At 33.7% G+C, this 23,369-nt stretch overlaps 1 protein-coding gene across 2 annotated transcripts in view; it reads right to left on the bottom strand.

The window, feature by feature from the left end:
• Nucleotides 1-6,683: 6,683 nt before the first annotated feature.
• Nucleotides 6,684-23,369, bottom strand: part of GABRA2 (gamma-aminobutyric acid type A receptor subunit alpha2) — a 123,766-nt gene continuing 107,080 nt past the window's right edge. The window contains exons 9-11 of one of the 2 annotated variants that reach the window (XM_044224461.1): nt 19,396-19,598; nt 13,416-13,595; nt 6,684-8,898 (exon numbers count right to left, since the gene is read on the bottom strand). In XM_044224461.1, coding sequence (XP_044080396.1) covers nt 8,602-8,898; nt 13,416-13,595; nt 19,396-19,598 — 680 coding nt within the window. In that variant the 3' untranslated portion in view covers nt 6,684-8,601. The remainder of the gene's footprint in view (nt 8,899-13,415; nt 13,596-19,395; nt 19,599-23,369) is intronic. The other variant, XM_044224460.1, reaches the window with a different exon arrangement.

Genomic DNA, 23,369 nt, shown 5'->3' with positions numbered 1-23,369 from the left:
TCTAGTTCATTATTAAATTTTAAAAATGAATACTTTGGGGGCACCTGGGTGGCTCATTGGGTTAAACCTCTGCCTTCGGCTCAGGTCATGATCTCAGGGTCCTGGGATCGAGCCCCACATCGAGCTCTCTGCTCAAGGGGGGGAGCCTGCTTACCTTCTCTCTGCCTATCTCTCTGCCTACTTGTGATTTCTGTCAAATAAATAAAATATTAGAAAAAGGAATACTTTGTTATATAAGGTTTGAAATCGTCACTTAAATTCACTATATTATATGAAAAATTAACTTGTAACATTCATTTCATTTTATGCTGTTTCTTTTTTTCCAATATAGACGAAACTAAAAGCTATAAAGAAGCAGAGTAGGGCCAATGTTTTTTTCTGAAAACTCTTCAGGTGAGGGGCTCCTGGGAGGTGGTTCAGGACTAACTCTTGATTTAGGCTCAGGTCATGATCTCAGGGTTATAAGATCAAGCCCCTGGTATGTCTCTCTGCTGCGTGGAAAACCCGTTTAAGATTCTTTCTTTCTCTCTCTCTCTCTCTTTCTCTCACCCTCTGCCCTCTCCTCCTCTCCTCTCTAAAAAGAAAACAAAAACAAAAACAAAAACAAAACTCCTCAGATGATTTTAAAATGTGGGTAGAGTTGAGAAATATTGCATGGGAACTTACCATATTTATAAAAAGTGTTTTGCTATTATATCTTTTTGACATTTAAAAGTATTTCATTTCAGTGATATTTGCAATAATAACCAAGAGCAGGTCATTTAAATAATATTGCATTCAATGAAGAGAATAAGAAAGATGCAAGATTCTCCATTTACAAACAGAATGATAAACTTGAGTCTATCTAACAAAAAAAATCTTATTTATTTTATGCTTTCAGGTAAATGTGAACTTTTTATCATAGAAAGTAGCCAGTTTTCCAAGTGAACTTGCTTTCCATATCACCACTTTCTTAACATGTTGAAGGAATCAATGTTAGCACTTCATGAAGCCCCCCCCGACCTCCCTAAAATTTCAGGGTAGCTTTATACTTTCCTTGTCACCCTGTAACTTTTTGTTTTAAAAATAAGTTTAAGAAATTAACATTTAAAATCACTATTACAAAATATCACTGTTATATCCCAATGTAAAAAAGTCACAATAAATTCAATTCTTGTAAGCAAACATGTATGAATGACCAGAGTACAAAAAACACAATTTGCAGATCAAATATATTTAAATTAATTTTAATAAATACAAAAAGATAATGTTTAGCATTAATTTGTGTGTGATTGATTAGTTTTTTTTTTTTAAACAGCAAGCATAATGACACATTCAATAAAGGTCAAATTATCTTACATATGTGAAAAATAGTGACTTTTCCCAATTACAACAAGGTCACAAATTACAAATATTATTAGCTCTCGAATGATATTCTCAAATGAGAAAACCTACCATACAAGTATATTGTCACCCAGAAAATTTCAAATTTCACCTTATGTGAATATTCCAAGTTTAGTGTTGGAGCTGTATCATGCATTGTCTATGCATGTAATTTTATTATTAATATGTAGCAAGGGGAAAACATTTCATTCCTTTCTGTTTTTTTTTTTTTTTTCAAATTTAGCAACAAATATGAAGCTTTCATAAGTTTTCATGCATGTCAACTCTAAAGGGAATATTTCATGGAAGGTCACATTCCTCATTTTAGAGCACACCAAAACATGAATTTGTATCTGCTCAGAAGAATCTTAAAGAAAACTGGATACCAACAAACTTGAAATCAATTACAGAGCAGGCACCTAAGATCAATAAATAACTGAGGACTTATCCGTGGATGGGAAAGTTTAATTCATAAAAACTGTGGCTCAAAGTTCAGTTTCATTTAAGCCATTCTAATCATACATTAAACTTCTTCACACATTATGCAGAATTCAAAACACAGCCAAGTACTTCAAATACTACGCTGAATATTTTAAAAATAAATATGGGAATGAATCTATCAGCCATTATTTCTAAAGTAATTCTGTATCAAAATCCTTTGTTTTGCTTTCCTAATATCATTTGTTCTCACAAATGAACCTTGTGGGAAGTAGTCATATTTATACAATAATCTAGACTGGAATTTGACAGCATGTTATGGTAAAGTAAGTCTTCTAAAACGAAGCATGAAAAACTGAAATTCTCACACCAACTGAGCTATTTCAACACTAACAATCCCAACTCTGGGATGTATTTAGGGTCTGTTTAGACTTGTTTCTATAAATAGTAACTTTCAACAAACAGATGAAGTCAATACAGAATTCTTTAAGTCTAATGAGTTTAAATGTCATGAAACCAACCATGTGGCAAATAAAACAAAACCTCTCCAACACCTAACAAAACTGGCAAAAAGAAAAGAAAAGAAAAGAAAGAAAGAAAGAAAACAAAATAGTGCTTAATAGCACTATTAATAATAGCTATTAATTAATAGCTTAATTTTAAGCATTTTTATACATTATCATTACATATGGTTCAAAAAACAAAAATGTAACATACTCCTAGAAACTAAATTGTAACCAATGTTTGTAAATAAATAGTTTCACAAAAATGGGTTCTTGGTTGCTTTATAGTTCAGTGTTTCCTTGGTTTTGTCTTATAGAAAAGCAGATGGTGGACTTTTCAATGGATTGATGCCCCCCAAAAGGTATGAATATAAATCTGAATTAAAGAAAAATACAACTTTTTTTTTTTTTTTACTTTGTCTAAAATATGTGTTAGACCAGCATGTCTGTGTACTATATAGAAATTCTAAACTTCCAGAACTTCAAGAATCACACAGTGATTTCCGGTTGTTGTGAGGACTGAATGAGGTATTCTATGTGAAGGGCTTAGAATACTGACTAGGATGAGATGAGCTCTCCACAAGCCATTTCAATTCAAAAAGGTATGAAACTGACCAGTAATGAATATAGATAACTAGGCATTTGACTACAATCAACCACATATTTAATTTAATGAAATCTTTCGCAAACCTCCATTTACAAACTTGGAATTCAAAGATTTTTCTATTCTGTCTTACAAGCAAAATTGTGAAATCAATTTGAACCAAGTAGAAATACATCAGAAAGATGTTTACAACTTTATAGGAAGGATATCTCCAACCATATGTATGGCTCAAGACTAAATTCCAACTAATAAGTCTGTTATGGATCTATTGAAAAAAATATTCTATTAACTAAGTTAATGGCTAGTTAATAAGAGTTAATTTGAGATTGGACTTATTAATAAAATAAATTGTTTAGATTTCTTACAATCGTCTGAATTTCTCAAAATGTTATTTCATACCTGGAAATACACACAGACACACACACACACACACACATGCACTTCTAATCAAAGGTAAGAACTTATTAAGGATTCTTTGGGAACTATAAATTGGAACATCTATTGGTTGTTCTTCCCTACTGGTCATATTAACTGATATTACATATTAACTACAACATAGAGAAAGTGATTTAAAGTGGTGTTATAATTATATATATGAGAAAATGTTTTTCATGTATACAAACAAATAGAATATTTCAACTAAAGAAAGTTAAAACAGTGATATAAATATGTCTAATATTTATATGTCTAAGTGATTAAGAATTTCCAAGAAAAACATGATACAAAATTCTTATAATAGATTTTGAATATTTTATTATTTTTCCCACATGCCTTCACATGAATTCCTTCTATTTTAGTATTTTAATCATGATGCTTATCATGATGGAATCATAACTGTTAAACATTTGTGTATATATTTATGCATATTTAATTTTTCCCTTTTCTTGGGAGTTAAAAAGGGAAAATCCTTTACTAGGTTTAATTAACAACATCCTCATTTTTTTCTAGTGGGTTTTTCTTTTTGATATTTCTTTTCCTGTTTTTGAGGTCCTAAATTTGTTTTTGAATATGATGAAAATATGAGTGATTATACTAATGGAAAATATTAGTATCTTTTATACAAATGCTTGTTACAAAAGATTATGGATATTAAAATTTCATTAAATACTGGATTTCATCTTTTAAATCATGAATTCAATAAAGAAAAATGATTATACTTTGTCTTGTCCACACTATTATGAGTAATTTTGATACAGTGTCTCTGTATTCCAAGCATGGATATCAAAAATAACCACAGCCCTTCTCAGTTTAAATGGTATGCTTCTCCACACTCTGAATTAATAAGAGGGAAACCGACAGTGCCCATGAAACCTCAATTAAAAGGAAAATTAATTCACTACAAGGTAGCAATGGGTCAGCTTGATTCCCTTGAAATTCTGAAATTTTTTATACAAATCTTGTCATTTGTAACAACTGGATGGAACTAAAGAGTATTATGCTAAGCAAAATGAGTCAATCAGAGAAAGACAATTATCATATGATTTCACTCATATGTAGAATTTAAGAAACAAAACAGAGGGGCATAAGGGAAGAGAAGGAAATATAAAACAAGAGGAAATCAGAGAGGGAGACAAACCATACGAAATTCTTAATCATAGGAAACAAACAGGGTTGCTGGAGAGGAGGGGAGTGGGGGGGCAATGGAGTAACTGGATGATGGACATTAAGGAGCGCATGAGATGAATGAGCACTGGGTATTATATGCAACTGACAAATCACCGAACTCTACCTCTGAAACTAATAATACACTATTAATTAATTGAATTTAAAGTTTTTCAAAATAGTAAATAAATGTACTACAGGGTAGCAATGGGTCAACTTGACTCCCTTGAAATTCTGAATCTTTTTATATGAAAAAAAATCTGCAAATTGCTTCAAAAATATGCAAATGCATGTAAGAATGTCAGAAAACTAACAACAGGGACAACCTATACAGTTTGGTGTTTGGTAAATTTATTATTAACAAATCTATTAATATGGTCTCAGATTTCAAGTTAAATAATAAATCGCTCCCTGTTTCACAGTTATTGTCTGAGACGTCAAGAATGGAGCATTTGAAAACAGTCTTAATGGATGTTGAAGAACCATGACTTTGCAGAAGGTGACTTGATTTACTTCCCTTGCCCTCCCATTGAAATGATGACAGGTCATGCCAAAGTATGGTAGTGACAGAATCCACAGAGCTTTGGCGCTCCTCTAGTATCTATGATACCATGGTAGAATTCAGTTCCCTAAGCCAGGAATATAGAAAGAACCAATCGTAATTAAATACTGATTACATCATATATATACATATGTATATATATGTACAGATATATGTATATGTATACACACATATATCTATTAAAGAAAAATACGAATGAAATAATAGAATCTGCGTTCTTTTTAAATAAACTATGAAATATTTAAGAAAAAAAATTGGAAACGTCACTCAAGGGGATCACTTATTCAAACCTGAGATAAATTCGAGAGAGATCCCTGAAGATTGCTAAACAGTAACACTGGCATTTTAAAAATCACTGACGTTTAAAATCATTATTAAATAGTTATATTTATTCCACTTTTGTATTAAAAAATAGCAACATGAATAGGAAGAAAAAACAAAACAGCTACTATCTTAAGCACACTCATGATCTTCTAGTTCGTTAGAACAACTCTCAGTGCTATATTAATTCATGGGTTCCATTTAGCCTTTGCTCTTAAGTTTTTAGAAGAAGAAGGTGCACTTTGTTTTTCAACTAAATTCTGTGGGTGTGATATGAGTGTTATTAACACCATCCCCATGGTATGGCACATAGTAGGAGGTATAAAAATATTTGTTGTAGCTGAATCAGAGTAGCAGCTATACAATAATGAGACTATATCTCTGTATATGCACATGTTCTTATCTACATTTTGTACATACCGTGACCCTTTACGTCAAGGTACAACTGCCTAAAAGAGGCGTCATGTTACGGGCCAAAGAGACCTCTGTTAGTATATTAAAAATGTATTTCCTGAAAAATTGGACTCACTTTAATAAATTCATGTCACTTCTATTTTGCATCTTTAAAATGGTTTTTGGAAGGGAGAATGATTATAAACATTCGCGTTCTATAATTTCAAATCATTTTAAATGGAGTGTCCACCCACTCTCCTGCAAGACCAAAAGCTCCCTTTGATTTATCTAAACTTCAAAAGATTAAGAAGTGCATAAAAAAATACAGCAAAGTGGAGAAATAATAGAAAATCCTGATCTATGTTCTCAGAAAATCTGAACTGTCAGGATGTTATTAAGCTCAGATAAGATTTTGGCCATTAAAACTAAAACTAAGGGTGACAATAAGAACAACTTTTCTGGCCCATCTACCATAAATGTTAAAACAAAACAAAAAACCCCAAACAAACAAAAAACTGGTGCCATCAATGTAGGTGCAGCCCTTTGTCAAAGGTAAAGATGAGTCTTTTCTGTTGTCACACAGAAACTGCTATTTACAACTATTTTTTACATATGTACATATTTATAAATTTATAACTTATGGTCAGACATGAAGGGGGAAATGCAAAACTTAACAACAACATTTTTAAAGTGCCTAATAATGTATACCATATGAAGCATTTTTACTGCTTGCCCTCAAACATGGTGTACTCTCTTTGATTCTCGCGCACTTTCCTAAACTCTACCAAAGATCCAAGTTATATTTAAATGTGTAGGAAATAGGATCTCGTATGTTAAAACTATTTAGATGACAAAGAAGCTGTAATTGGAAGGGAATTAAAGAAATGCATTTATTACCTCATGTAACAATTTTACTTTATTAAGGATTACGGATTACCTTTTGTGAGGGAATTTTTAATGTCAAAGCTGTCTCCACGGCAAATTCTGTTAATAAGATGCATTTGTGACCTTGGTATTAATACAGTCATGCAAAGCACATAATAGAATCACACTAAAACAAAGAAAATGAAAAAAATTTAAACGAGGCAAAGGAATAACAAGTTTTGCTGTGATTTTGCTTATTTCCATAAGATACTCCTTTTATTTGATTTTATGAACATACTTACTTATGCACTATACTGAAATACTGTACAAAACTGCAAGAAATGCCACTATTTGACTACTTATGTTTCTACAAAAACACCATCATAAAGGTGTATCTATTAGTAAAAGTCAACTAATAACTGCTAATGTAGATGTGAGTCAAAAGGTTTTCAGGTTTTCCAAAAATGTTAAATCTAGGCATGAGACACAATTGTTAACTTCTATTAACACATTTCAGGGGCACAGAGAGTATATTTTAAAATATTAAAAGAAAAATGAATTTTATCCATTAATAATTAGTAATTATATAAAATTGAAAACTATGGTTTCTAATTTAGTTATTCGTGTGTGTTCTAATTTAGTTAATCAGTGTGTGTGTGTGTGTGAGTGCGCGTGCGTGCACGTGCACACGCACATGCTCATTTACGTATGTGTGTGTGAACTAATCCACGATCTGTTGGTGATGCTTTAAAGTTTCTGTTTAAAAATGTTCAACTCTTACCAAAACCTCTTCTGGTATACAAAGCTGTTGTAAATTTGAGTCAGTGAAATTTAAAGTTGCAATTTACAAAAGCAGATTTACATTAATTCTGATCTGAAAGCGCTGCTTTAAGACAGAAAAAAGTGCCAATTAACTGCCCTTTCCTTTGTAATTAGTGGCTTCTGAGTCCTGATGACGAGAAGCCTTAAGGCAGAATTTGCAGTAAACAGGAAAGAAGAGAATCGTGTAAGTGCTCATCTAAACGCTGGGACACCTATGAATTCTCATTGGTGGGAGTTTTTGGCACAATTTTCTGATCGACATGAATGTTGCTTTACAGCAGCCAAGTGGGATACTTTTTCCAGTCGCCAGCACCAAGAAAATTTAGCTGATCAATTTCAATACAACACATACCTGGAAAGAGTAAGACACATTTGTCTTTTTTTTTTTTAATTTAAGGTAGTTTCCAATGATTAAAATAATCTGTAGGATTTCAATTATTACTCTCAAATAAACTCTGAGGCTAAAATGTAATGACTGTGACATTCTGATAGTTACTAAAGTCTAGGCATAATTAACATCCTGTCAGGAGTGATTCATAATTATTTGAGCTTGTCATGCGGTAATATGTTGCTATAGATGCTATACAGAGTAATTAAAAGCTGATTTCAGATCTCTAGTTTTTTCTTCTGATATGTGCTAAGCTTCCAATTACACTAGCAGGGTTTCTGAGCACTCATGAAGGGAACAGATGTGGCAGATACGAGGTTCTGTGATTTAGAAGAATTCATCTTGGAACGACAGTGTTATCTTACGTTATAGTTAGGCTACGGTAGAAAATAGTCCTAATATTTAAGATCTAAATTGAAAGAGTTCATCAAATGTGGTATAGGAGCCCCATTTTCATCACTAGTAGGGAACAGACCAGGCCACTTTAATGAGAAAGCCACTTTAAATGAGTTCCTAGGGTAAATCTTTAAAAAAGGCAATGGCTCTTTGGGTATGGGGTGCTTTCTGCCTGCAATTCCACAAGTTAGCAAATGCGTGTCTCCGTTAGAGGTCTACTGGTAAGCTATATAGCTATATACATACTGTACATATTGGTTCACAAATTAGCAGTTATTAGTCAGACTGTACATAGCAAAACAAAGTTCTATGTTGCTATACATCCCAAGGATACTTGTGTCCCGATTCAAGGACTGACCCCTAATACAGGTTCTCTGTTTAAATACGTAGCCCAGTAAACTAAATTAAATGTGCCAAACAAAACTGGGAAAACTATTCTAGACATTCTGTCAATTTTGCTAACGCTGTTGAAGGTTTTCTTGGCTTCCGCTGGCTTGTTCTCCGGCTTCTTATTGGGTTCTGGCGTGGTTGCACTCTTGGAGATGGTGGAGAGAACTGGGTCTTTTGAAAGATTCGGGGCATAATTGGCAACAGCCACCGCATAAGCATTGTTCTGTATCATGACAGAGGCTTTTTCTTTTTTCTATTGAAAAATACAAGAATTAACACAATGTGGGTTGAGCCTGCCATTTAACATTTTCCAAACTCCAGTTCAAATTCTGAAGAAGAGTATTTTGATAAACATCATTATCCATTAGAAAGATGAAATTTAGGAAAATAAATAAGAGGAGTCCTGAAACCATGAGGAAAGCTCCAGAGTAAAATCAGTGATACCATTTTCCCGGAGAACCATATTTTGTTGTTGTTTACATGGAAAACAAACAATCAAAATCACACATTTAATAAACGATACAACATTTTGACTCTTAAGTTATTCAGATATTTGTTAAATGGATGAGAGAATGAATAAATGAAATGTAGAAATATTTTAACCAGAGGAACGATCATCTACAATGACCACATTTTCTGAATAAAGAAATTTAACTTCTTTAACTAGATAACAGGGTTTCTCATTTCCGTGTCAAACGCTTTACTAATATGATGGGAAGCAAACTATATACAGTTGGCAGTGAAATAAATACTAAAAATCTGGGGCAAAGATAAAATACAAACTTTGTTTTCTGCCTAGCTCATGCACAACCTGCTTCCCTTCGTAATCCCCATCTACTTGAATATGACTCACAGTTATCTCCTGTCTGGACCAGACAACATGCTTCGTGCTCTCCCGGCTTTCACTTGACCTTGTTTAATCATAGACACACTCTAGTCACAGGGATTTTTTTTTTTTTTTTTAAGACATCAATGGGATCATGTCACTCCTCAGCTTCAATCTCTTGAATATTACCTCAAGGAACTTTGAATAAAATCAGTAGTTCTTACCATGGCTTCTTTACTTCATTAATTATACACCAGGTTCATGAAATAACTTCCGTTTTCAAGAATACTTCCTTATTTGATGCCTATGGCCATGCTGCTTCCTAGACTGGAAGGCTCTCCCTCCATCATCTCTTCATGTGTTACGTTAGTCACCATTGAGGATGTCATTTGTGAAAAACTTCACTACTGGATAGGAGGTAAGTTCTATGCCAATTCCCATGTTACAAATTCCAAAATAGAGGCTAAAGAGGTTTCCTGACATAACCAGGTCTCCTGTCTATTAAGTGGCTGAACAATCACACAAACTCAAGTGCGTGTGACTTCTAAAGTTCTACTTTAAGCATCATACTGTGTGACTTTCTCTTTGAGGAATCTATCTGAAACCTGGGAGTACACTTTTTCCTACCTAGATATCATTTAAAATAATATCAAATTGCCCTTAGAATTCAGACTTTGGGGATGTTCCTTCACCTCTCCCTGCTTCACCTTCTAGTTAAAAACAAAAAAAAAAGGGGGGGGATAATTATACAAAAGCCATAACGAACTGTTGTGAGAATTAAATGAATAAACAAATATTCAAACCACATACAAAAGCACAGCCTCTTAGTGGAGAGCAGTAACAGTTATAACTCTATTACAAGCTAAACAAGATTATTGGCTTATAAAATGTATAGACAATATACATAAACATTGCAAGCAGGACCTCAAAAAATGTATCTTGGAAGAGGAACATTTAAGTTAGGTCAAGATTTATGGTGCAATGCTTAGACATTTTGACAAAGAAACAAATGCAAACATCCTTTGTTGCAAGAGGAGCCTATGGTTAGAAACTCTGTACTGACTCTTACCAACTCCATTCCTGCCCAATGCAAATAACCTTCAATTGTATATAAACCCACAGTTGATGCTAAAATTATTTAACAAACTCTGAAGCAGACACACTAACAAATCAGAACAGGTCCTCTAACTAATCAGGATGAATATCTGCTGTAAATACCCAGAGGGCTGTACCAGGATGTACCAGCAAATATCAACCCTGCATGTTTATATGCTGGGGTGTGTGTGTGTGTGTTTAATCCCAATGCTGAAGATACTATAATAAGCGTTGTTAAAAATAATTTTAATGTATGTGTGTAACTTTTATTGACTTAACTACAAAGAACAAAATTTCATCATATTTCTTTTTCATCACTCAAAGTATGGCTTCAATCTCTGAATGTAAGTATTAAGTTGAGAGTCAAGCTCAGTACCTGACAAGATGATGGCTTGACTTCACAATGCTCTCTTGGAACTTGGAAACTTGATTATTTTCAGAACCAACAGCAAGCAAAAATGCAACAGTCATGGGTACTATCTTTAGTCAAAACCCAGTGGTGGACACCTATAATTTCTAACCAGTGAATTAAATGAAGCCCAGGACACCCTCATGGTCCTAAACCTTCTCAATTCCTAGCCACAGCCCAGTAAAGCCTTTCTGGCTCAAATCTTATAAAGTCTTGTTTTAAAGGATAAAATAACTCCCTTCAGTCCATTTGAAATTAATTGTCACAAATCTGCAGTAAAACAAATTGTTCTTACCTATTTAAGATTATTAATATCATGTATATAGAGAAAAAATGCCGTTGAATTCATAGATGACTTACAGTTCTTAGATCTGCTAAACCAGAGTACACAGATTAAGTCCACATAATATATTCTATTACTGTTCTGCTGGTGATAGTATTAAAACATATTTGTACTCTAGGCCACTACTAGAAGATACTACCACACCCTATTCATTATTAACTTCTCTTAAAAAGAACCAAACTGATATATTATGTTATAAATCCTCTTCGAGTATCATACAAGCCTCTGATCAAGGCAGACCATCAGCAGGTTGAGTCCTTGGGACAATGATTTTGCCCCTTTGAGAATAATTTTACTTTATTCAATGTGACCCTTGGCCTACACTCAGACCGTCAGAGCCTTGAAGAGAAATAATGCAATGAAGACTATCATTGTGTTAACTGTTCAAACCAGTACTAACTGCCACAAGATAATTTTTTTAAGGTTCATGTCCATATATAAAGTTTTTTTTTTCTTTCGAGAATTAGGCAGGTTCCAATAGTTCACACTATCTAATTTCTCATAGTCTAATTTGATCATTCTGTATTTCTGCTTTAAGTCTCTTAGGTAGGCCACTTCATATAAGAATAAGGCCAGGTATGCCTGAAAATATAAGTAAAGAAATCAATGTTAAATGTGAAGAATGAAAACAAACAGAAGGAGAATGAGGGAAATGAAGGCAAGTGGACATTGCAAATTTCTATTAATTTTAAGTAACTGCTAAGGCTTTTGTAACCAATACATGGATGATTGACATAATATCTCTCACCCGAATTCTTACCTGTTATATTTCACTAGGCTTCTCTATCACATATTCCATGGGTAATTAAAACATAAAATATCCAGAAATGAACTGGGGTTACTTTTACTCCCAACCTAATTCTTTATACCTCCCTATATCCCCTAACTTGTGAATGATACCACAGTTGAGCCAGGAAATGATAACCAACACACACTGACCCCCTAGACAGATCCATTTTATACTACTCAGCTCAAAATCGCTTCTTATTGCATTAAGTACGCCTTCCATGTGTTTTCATAGCACACCAGTGTTTGTCTCAATAATGGAGCGTATACTTTTTTCATTTATTTTTTCTTCTATTTAATCGTGAGCTCCTTGAAAGCATACACAGTGCAATGCAGAGCTCCTAGCATAGTTCCTAGCACAGAAAAGGCTTAAAAAATGTTTACAGGGAATGACATGTACAAGAATGATTAGTGTGATCAAAAATACATATTTAGAAGATATATAATATATAAAATATAAAGTATTTTATAATGTAGGCATTTATTAAATTCATAAAAACTAGATTCCCATAGTATGTCCTACAATTCTGCTATGTAATTATCTTGAAAGTCCTCAATTTTATTATTCCACATGTCTGTGAAAATTGTTTTACTGTAATTGAGACTCATATAACTGGAAAGGGGGAAAATATGGCTAAACACAAAATCGGTAACATATATTTTTAAACATTACTGGGAGAAAAGAGTAAAATATGCTACTATAGAATATGTTGATGATGTTACTGAAGTGGAATGAAAATGAAATATAGTGCATACTACTTAAATTTTCTATTTTTTAAACAATGTTTTATAGGGTTCAGAATATTCTGAGTTTATTACTTTGTTAGAATGTCTGAATATGTATTGAAGATTTCAAGTGTGGAAAATTCCTGATTATAGAAATCAAAATGTTTTGATTTTTGCCCCATGGGGCAAACCAATCTCAGCTTCCTTAGAGTATTAGATAAAATAATGTGTTAATAACTTGAGCAAATGTTCTATCTAAAATATAGCCATCTATTAGCAAAGTGACCTGGGAAACAAATAAAAATAATAATCACATGGTTTCAGAATTGGAAAGAATAGCAGAGATTGTCCTTAGGATCAGGAAATGGAGCTCTCATAAATGTAATACTAAATAAGACAGACTTTGGAAAACACCCAAGGTAGCCAAAAGTGGCAACTCTATGCTCTTACTATATACACCATGTTGCTTTTTTAGTCTATTGTGGCTACTATCCATTAAATGTAAAGCAGCAACATGCTCCTTGGTCCGATAATGCTGCTATTAACTGTCTGCTAACCATCCTGACTGAGAAAAGTGATACTTACAGAAGATTGTTTGAAGGTTATACAGTCCATCCACTTCTCTAAGTACTCTAAAGTCTTTCCTTGGATTAAATTGGGCCATGAGAAAGCTATATACTTGGACCATATTAGTTTAGCTCCTTGAAGAATTGCCTTCACTGAGTTGTATGTTAATGTAATGCCTTCAGCTTTTATTGAAGGGGACTACAAGAAACATCAATATGAAATTCATTACTGCCTTTATTGGGAAAATGCTGACATTACTTTCAACAGTACCCAACTTTCCCTAATATAAAACCCATATGATATCGGTTTATATAATTCAGTGTAGGAAAATAGTTTCCATAAGAAAATTTATACTTCCATTTTTTTGATTAAAAAAAAAAAAGATAGTAACTCCCCACCACCCCATGGTTTACTCCAGTAGCCAAGAAGTTCAGAATTTAAAGTTCTACTTCTCTAGCTATGAATTACACTTAATGTTCTGGCCCAAATGGTGTACATACTTATATTCTTTTTTCCTTCATCCTGATACCCTACTTCTACTTATATTTTATTTTATAATAATTTAAGCACATGCATTCTTTTGGTAAACTGCCTGAAATGCTTTTGGAACAAGGCTGGATGTTAAAAAAAAATGCAAACAAATGAATAAAACACTTGAAATGTGATGTTTTCTATGAATTGCATGGTGTGAATCACAAAACAATGGCACATTTCATGTTAGTTTGGATATTATGTTGCTAAGTCTGTGTTTTAAGTAATTTAATATCTAGTGTGTTTCCATAGAATATGCTTTTTTTGGCCAGTGTAGAACCACTGACTCAGATTTAGAAATGGAAACAATCTCAAGAGACTAAAGTCATTTATTTTTAATTTAATTCAAATAAACTATGTGCTAACTGTTATGCCAGGTAATAGAGAAAATGATGAGTAAGACACAACAATTATTCTCTTAGATCATGTAACCTACTGTTGGAAACAAAAATGTTTGCAGTAAAAGTATAACTTAATCAGGTTACACAAAAGGAATTTGTATTGGGTACTTTAGAAACATATCAGGGGTGGCAATTATATTCAATATTAAGTAAAATCAGGTGGATATTAAAAACTAAGTAGGGGTTCATCAGTTCGGGAAGGAAGGAGGGGGCATTTTAGTAAGAGGGATCAGCACATTCTAATGTCACAGAGATGTGCAGGGGCATGGCTATTTGGAGATGTATGTAATGGCTAGAGGGAGAATATGAGCATGTAAGTTAGCTCTGTGTTCAATTTGGATGCACCACTTATTAGACGTGATCCTGAGCAAGGAACTTTATGTTGATTAATCCTATAGTTTCTCATTACTATTTTTTGAAGATTTTATTTATTTGTCAGAGAGAGACTGTGCGGGCTCAAGCAGCAGGAATGGCAGGCAGAGGGAGAAGCAGGCTCCCCGCTGAGCAAGGACCAGTGGTTAGAATCAATCCCAGGACCCTGGATCTGCTGAAGGCAGATGCTTAACCCACTGAGCCACCCAGGCATCCTTAATTTCTCATTTCCAACACAGAGATATTCCCAGCCACATAGTAGTAAGTGTACAGAAATTAACAGTAGTATTTCCTTAATTCAACATATATATAAATAAGCTTATGAGAAAGGTATGTACTTGGGCCATATTTAGCTGAACAGCTTGAAGAACTCATTAAAGCGTTCAGCAGTTAACATTAAGAATTCAACAATTTCTTAAAGAGCTGAAAAATGAAACGATCAGATACCCATTTTAGAAAGACGATCTTAGCTCTAATGTGGAGGATGGATTGGAGAGAAATATGACTTAAAATAATGGGAGACAGTGAGGGCATAGAGACAGTAAAACAGGCACCATCTGATGGCAGGTTAGCTGGTAAGGGATACTTCCAAGTTGTTGGTATGTGAAATTAGGTTTTTCCATAGATAAAAAAATACCTACATACATACATACATACAAACATAAATACATACATGTAGGCAGGAAAAAGATAGAAAATCAATTTAGAAGGCTTTATTTTTGTTCTTTCTTAAAAAAAAAAAAAAAAAAGACACCAAGATTGGAATATTGTATTCATGTAGAAATGCCTATGGAACAGGTTTGATATATGATCCTGGAAGTTAAAAGAAGGGTATGGGGTGCAGTTGTAGATAATAACTGTGGAAGATGAGATAAAGGCAGGAGCTATAGATTTGATTTGGTTCTATTTCATTCCTTCATCCCATACTTAGTGAACAATGAATATTACAGGATACTGTGAAAGCGCCAAGGATAAATGATTTATTGAAATAAATGTGGTCATTTTTATAATGATCAATGAAGGGAAGGAGACATAAATATGTAATTAAAAACTGTGATAAAGGATCTAATGCAAAAGGGCAGGGTACGATACGCACTTACAATCGGATCAAATCATTTAGGGGACGTAGGGTTCAGAAACTTCCTGAAGATGGACATTTGTGCTGAGGAAGTATAAGGATTGTCTATTTGGGGACCGTAAATGGGTAGACGGTGTGCTTAGAGTTGCAGATATTCCCACAGATATCGTCAGTAAGACACTTCAAGTAAGAATCACATAGTGATTAATAAAGATAAAAACAACAATAAAATAAGGACAAATTACTGTTTTTGGGGATAAACAAGGGCAGATGCTAGGGAAATTGGACCTTCTCTGAACTCGGGCAGAGACTCTCAGAATAGAATGAATAGAGGCAGCTGCCAGGATTTGAGAGCAAGAGGTTGATATTCTGAGGCTTGTTTCAAAGAGGGAAAGAGAAAATGCTGCTGACTTGGGCCCGTATAGGGTTCTGAAACACAGCAGTATTCAATGGGTCCAAGGGGATCCCTTGAGAAAAATGAAAAGTTATTAGCAGATCTGAATATGTGGAGGTTATTGGTGTTCTTCAGTTAACACGAAAATAAATGAAAAGGAAATCAGATTATAGTGGGCTGAGAATTAAATTGAAAATGAGAACACAGACATTGTAAGAAATGCTTTCAAAAAGCCTGAATGGAGAAAAAGGATAGAATCTGAATGTGGAGGGGATGGGTCACATAGGATCTGGAGAGAGTTTTGGTTTCACTTCCTGGTAAGTTAAGCATATTAAGCGTACTCCTTAACTGAAAGGAAGGAGGGGGTAAAAAGAAGATGGCTTTGAAGAAAGAAGAAAATACTGATGGTACAAGCCTAAGAAAAGAAAAAGAAAGAAAGAGATTAAGAGCTGGAGTGGACAAATTAGTCTTGGCCATGTGGAAGAACACTGGGTATCAGGGAAGGTTCCAGAAGAACTTGGAAAATTTCACAAGATGATACTTTTATAAATGCAAGGGCACAAAAGCTGGACTTGGATCATTTGATCCAGCACCACATTTTTAGGGTGATAAGGTTTTGTTACCTAGTTTCACACCTGAGGCTAAAAGTGGTATAACATCTTGTCCAAGATCACAGAGCAGGGTAGGCTGTGTCTTCTCACAAGAGGGCTCAAATGCAGCTTGAATACAGACTGAGTAGATTTATGTATTGGCATAAACTAACTTTAAAGATCATCAGAGCACAATCTACACAAAAATTTTAAGTTAAAATCATCTTTTTTTCAAACATACATTGGTGATATGTGTCTTTGAGATATTATTCTTATGAGGCAATGTAATATTTGCTAGTTTACGAGTGTTTAAGGACTTATCATTTGCTCTTTGGATTGATGGATAATTTAACTGCATTTGCTTACGATACCAACTTAAAAGCAGAGGGCTTCTACTTGTCTGATAAAACTGGAAGGATGCCGATATGGGCAGTGGATAAAAACTCTGTAATTCAAGAAAATTACCATTTTTCCACTTAAAAATTAAATCTAAGGAAAACTAAAGCAGAGGTAGCTAAAAGTAGACTATACTGTAATCTTTTTTTAGGCAGATAGGCTAGTTTGGGGCACTCTACTTCATCTCCTTTCATTTTTAAGGACCTGGTTATTTCTAAGCTAAGTTTAGGAAGCACCTCCCAAAATTCATTTGAATCAAGAAATTGGGTTGAGTACTCACTGATAAATTCACCATGGTCAAGTTCTAAAATCCTTTCCATGAAGGCAAAGAAGTCTCACTGGTGTTGCACTGCCAGACTTAATAAGGAAACTCATTTATTCTTTTATTCAACAAAAAACTTTGCCTAGCAAGTACCTGTCATTGTGTTTGGCCCTTTTAGCTATGGAAAAGTGATTAAGAACAAGCAGCAAGTTGGATGTAATATTCCCTTTAACTTAACCATGAACTTGAACAGCTTAGAACTGAAATAATATAGAATTTATTAGTTATTTTCCTGCAGATTAGGTTGGAACATCAATGATTTTGTCCTAGATTTGTCTTTACTCTGTGTGATTTGGTATGTGGTTTGATTTGAATTCAGTATTCATTAGTACCAAGTTATTTCTTTTAGAATGCATTATCAGGAATGTACTTTTTGCATTTATAAGTACCTCTATTTTCTGAGTTCAGGGAGAAGGCATTTTATTTGATATGCCAAATCACAATGTCAATTTGACTGTCACCCTCAGAGTATTAAAAAGTGACATATCAATAAATATCTGTTCCGAGCATTTATACCACAAACCACTATTTTTCTTTTGTGACAAATTTATAAATATGTCTGGCATTTAGTAATATAACTAGCATTTAATCTTCAAAAAAGTTAGTATGAAAGTGCATGTTTAACTAATATAACTAAAAAGAAATAATTGCACAGACAGAAATGAAAAAGCATTACATTATATGGAAAATGAAAACATAAATCAACAACAAAATGTAATGGAAATTCTGAAATAGCCTTCAAGTTAAGCATAGAAAATTAATCAGATTCCCTTTAACAATTATTCAGTGGCTGTTAGTATGCAAAACATCACTTATAAAATGAAATAAACCAGCACTTATTAAAACTGACACAGTTTATAAAATTTAAAAAAAAAGAGTGAGACTTTTAAATGATAACATCAACCATTTATATGCTTAAACTGCAATATGGTCTTAGAAATAAGGAAAAAAATATTTAAATAACTGATAAAGAAGTAAGATCATCAAGTATGTTATTCCAAATTTAATGGAAGACATATTTTAATAGATATATTGTTAAAAAGAAGCCCTCCAAGTAGAACTGAACTATTAAGAAAACTTTATGTATCTCATTGTGATATATCCAGACCTTGCTCTTAATGCAGATGAATAATAATCTATAAAATAAATGGAACACCTATTATATTAATGGTCAAAACTCCCACTAGCTTCAGTACTTGCAATCTAAATATGGACACCATAATTGCCAAAGAAATTAATCTCCAAAACAAATCACTCTCATAGACTACGTGAGCAACTTAAAATTTCTAGGCATTTCACACCTAGTTACTTATTCCATATAACATGGGAGGAGAATAATGTTGCTTGAAATTTTATATCCAAGCAACAGAGATGGGGGATAGGTGAAGAGTAACTCAACCCACTGATAGGGTCTAAAATTCTATAACAGGTAAAGTTAATGCCAAAGCAGTATGGTATTTAAGAGTATTAATTTAATGGTCAAATAGATCTGCATTTAAATATACTTATTAACCAGTTGTGTGAATTTGGGCAAGTAAATAACTTCACCAAGTCTCAGCTTCTTCATTAGAAAACTGAGAGTTAGAAAGAGACCTTAATCATAAAATTTAAAGATTACATGATAGAGCATATGCCAAAAACTTAGCCCAATGCCTTACACACAGTCAGAGCTCAACAGATGCTGGGGAGTTTGAACAGAAGTAATACACAGCACTCCTAAAGAATTTCAGGCAAGAGCATACTTTAAAAGAAATCTGTATGATTTATATATATCTATATCTATGACATAGATATAAAGATACAGATAATTTACATTCACATGTTCTTCATGTCCGTTTTTAGGAACGTATCTGTTACAAGCTAAATCTGTTAGGGGATTCTCTTAATCATGGTGAGAAGGAAGTTCTCACTTACCTTGTCATTTACTACACTCTTCCCATCCCAAGCCCATCCTCTTTTGGTGAAGTAGTTAACAGTTGCAAATTCAATTAGGGCAGAGAACACAAATGCATAACAAACAGCAATAAACCAGTCCATGGCAGTTGCATAGGCCACTTTGGGGAGGGAATTCCGAGCACTGATACTTAGAGTTGTCATTGTTAGAACAGTTGTTACTCCTGCAGAAAGATAGGAACAAAAACATGAATGGATACTAGCAAGACAGAATTGAAAGTATTCTTTTTCTCAAAGTTACTTCGCTGCCAGTTCTATCCACTAAACAAACAAACAAACAACAACAACCAAAGCTGGAAAAACAGCGCAAAGTTAATTATCACAAGTGGCTATTTTAATCTTGAAGTAATAACTCTGAAATGTCTTGTTTTCATTTTTGTTTGTATGAATCTTTTTTCTCTTTTTTAGTATTGTTAAGGTTAAAAATACGGCTGATTTTGAAAGTAGGATTTCCTATGAGGAAAGCAGTTACTTTAAATTGCGCCATTGTGCATTTACATTATTTTTTTAAAAATCTTAAACAAAACCTCACGTGAATTTGTTCATCATTTGTTTAAATCATGCTCAGCAATGGACCAATCATCCACACCAGTGATGTTCTATCACAATGGAACTATGATTAAGAAGTTCTTTATTCCAAGTATAGCTACCTAAATGCGAAATTAATTCTGGATCACTTAGCATTGTGAGGACATAATTTCTTTCATAATGAAGCTTAGAATCTACAGAAAATAAAACAAGCAACTAAACTTCAAACTTTATAAAAATGCAAATCACTACTTTTAGGGAATATTTTATGCCTCTGTTGGTTTAAAAAGTAATTTAGTTCCTTTCATTGTAAAGCTTTTCTGCCAGTAGTCAGGGAAGTCACAATAATTAAGTAAAGAGAAAGCAATAACTCAGGAGGTAAGTTGCAATATCAGCTGTCAAAATGTCTGCAATTACCTGTTTTATCAGAGATCCAATAGAAGTTTAATCATGTACATAGGGGATACATTAAATTAAAAGAGTTAAAATGTTAAAGAAATGTTCATTCATATATTAAAGTTTTATTGTATTATATTCTTTGCTTTCCCTTAGTATAAATAAAGCAGCTTTTGCTTCTCATCTACAATAGTTAGTAATTCAAAACAGCAAATAATTCTATTTAATCATGAGTGAATGCATATAGGAATATGATGGAAATAGTAGCAATAAAATACAGAAAAATAAATTTAGCTCACCTCCTGCTAAGTCAATATTAAAAAAACACATCTACAAAACACATTGCCTTTTCATGCATCAAAGTGAAAGGTTTTAGATTGTGAGGATGTTTTCTTTTGAGAATTCGGTACATTAGAATAATTAAATAGAAGACATGATAGATACAACCACATACAACCACAACTGAAATCATATCCTCCTTCAACCCCTATATGAGTGCCCACTTGCTCACACACACACACACACACACACCCATAATATAGCAATGCAAATGACAAATCAATATATGGAAATACACCTAACTTCACTAGCAGTTAAGGAAATACAAACAAAGAGATAATGACATACCTTTCTAAAACCATATAGTCAGCAAAATGTTAGCAAACTTTAAAAGATTTATACTATGGTAGTATTGAGGAGAATGTGGGATAACAGACATCCTCTATGAATAGGGATTACAGATTTACGTCATATCTAAGAAACTGTTACCTAATCCAAAGTTATAAAGATATAAGTCTACATTTTCTTCTGTGAGTTTTACACTTTTAGTTTTGACATTTAGGTCTTGGTCCATTTTGGTGTAATTTTTATGTAAGGTGTGAGGTAGATGTCCAAATTCATTCTTTCGCATGTGGATAACCAGTTGTATCAGTGTTATTTGTTGAAAAGACTGTTCCTTCCCTATTTTTTTTAAAAGATTTTATTTATTTATTTGACAGATAGAGATCATAAGTAGGCAGAGAAGCAGGCAGAGAGAGAGGAGGAAGCAGGCTTCCTGCTAAGCAGAGAGCCTGATATGGGGCTCAACTGAGCCAAAGACAGAGACTTTAAGCCACCGAGCCACCCAGGTGCCCCTTTTCCTTCCCTATTGAGTGGCATTAGGACTGTTGTTGAAATCAACAGACCACACCACAGTGACTTCTTACTACATATGTCTCCTGAGGCAAGGGAAACCAAATCAAAAATTTGGGACTTCATCAAAATAAAAACTTCTCCACAGTGAAGGAAACAATGAACAAAACTAAAAGGCAACCTATGAAATGGGATAAATTATTTGTAAACAATGTATCTGATAAAGAGTCAATATCCAAAAATATATAAAGAACTTATCAACTCAATAACCCAAGAATGAAAAATACAATTAAAAAATGGGCAGAAGACACACACATTTTTCCAAATAAGACAAACAGATGGCAACCAGACACACAAAAAGATGCTCAACATCACTAATCATCAAGGAAATACAAATCAAAACTATAATGAGATATCACTTCACACCTGTCAGAATGGCTAAAATCTACAACACAGGAAACAACAGGTGTTGACAAGGATGTGGAGGAGTAGGAACCCTCTCACACTGTTGTTGGGAATGCAAACTGGTGCAACCACTGTGAAAAACAGTATGGAGATTACTCAAAAAGTTAAAAATAGAACTACCATTTGATCCAGGAATTACACTACTAGGTATTAACCCAAAGAATAAAAACAAAACAAAACAAAACAAAATACTAATTCAAAGGGATACATACACACTGATGTATACAGCAGCAAGATCTGTAATAGCCAAATTATGGAAACAGCTCAAGTGTCCATCAACTGATGGACACACACACACACACACACACACACAGAAATATTAATCAGCAATAAAAAATAATGAAGTCTTACCATTTGCAATGAAAAGGTGGAGCTATAGAGCATTATATTAAGTGAAATGAATCAATCAGATCAATCAAATGAATCAATCAATCAATCAAATCATGTGATTTCACTCATATGTGGAATTTAAGAAAGAAAACTAGCTTAGGGGAAAAAAGGAGAGAAGCAAACCAAGAAGCATACTCTTACTATTGCACTACTATATATTTACCCCAAAGATACAGATGTAGTGAAAAGAAGGGCCAACTGCACCCAATGTTCATAGTAGCATTGGCCACAGTTGCCAAACTGTGGAAAGAACCAAGATGCCCTTCAATGGACGAATGGATAAGGAAGATGTGGTCCATATATACTATGGAGTGTTATGCCTCCATCAGAAAGGATGAATACCCAACATTTTGTATCAACATGGACAGGACTGGAAAGTATTATGCTGAGTGAAATAAGTCAAGCAGAGAGAGTCAATTACCATATGGTTTCACTTATTTGTGGAGCTTAAGGAATGACATGGAGGCCATGGGGAGATGGAAAAGAGAAGGGAGTTGGGGGAAATTGGAGGGGGAGATGAACCATGAGAGACAGTGGACTGTGAAAAACAATCTGAGGGTTTTGTAGGGATTAGGGGGTGGGAGGTTGGGTGAGCCTGGTGGTGGGTATTATGGAGGGCACATATTGCATGGAGCACTCGGTGTGGTGCATAAACGAATTCTGGAACACTGAAAAGAAATTTTAAAAATACATAAAAATTTAAAAAAAATTCTCCAGGGTAAGCCTAGGGCAGAAAAAAAAAAAAACAACAACAACTATGACTCTCAAAAGAAAGAAAAAGAAAGAAAGAAAGAAAGAAAGAAAGGAAGAAAGGAAGGAAGGAAGGAAGGGACCATAGATATATGGGCTTGTTTCTGCACTTTGAATTCTATTCCATTACTCTGTAAATTGATCCTTATCCAAGTTTCAAACTGTTTCGATGATTATAGCTTTAGAGTAAGTGGAAAGAAGTTGGAAAGCTTGAATCCTCCCAATTTCTTAGTCTTTTTTAAGACTGTTTTGGTTATTCAGGGTCCCTTGTATTT

This window comes from Neovison vison, chromosome 11 (genome assembly GCF_020171115.1).
Source record: "Neovison vison isolate M4711 chromosome 11, ASM_NN_V1, whole genome shotgun sequence".
Classification (NCBI taxonomy): domain Eukaryota; kingdom Metazoa; phylum Chordata; class Mammalia; order Carnivora; family Mustelidae; genus Neogale; species Neogale vison.
This window is presented reverse-complemented; position numbering and strand designations above follow the sequence as displayed.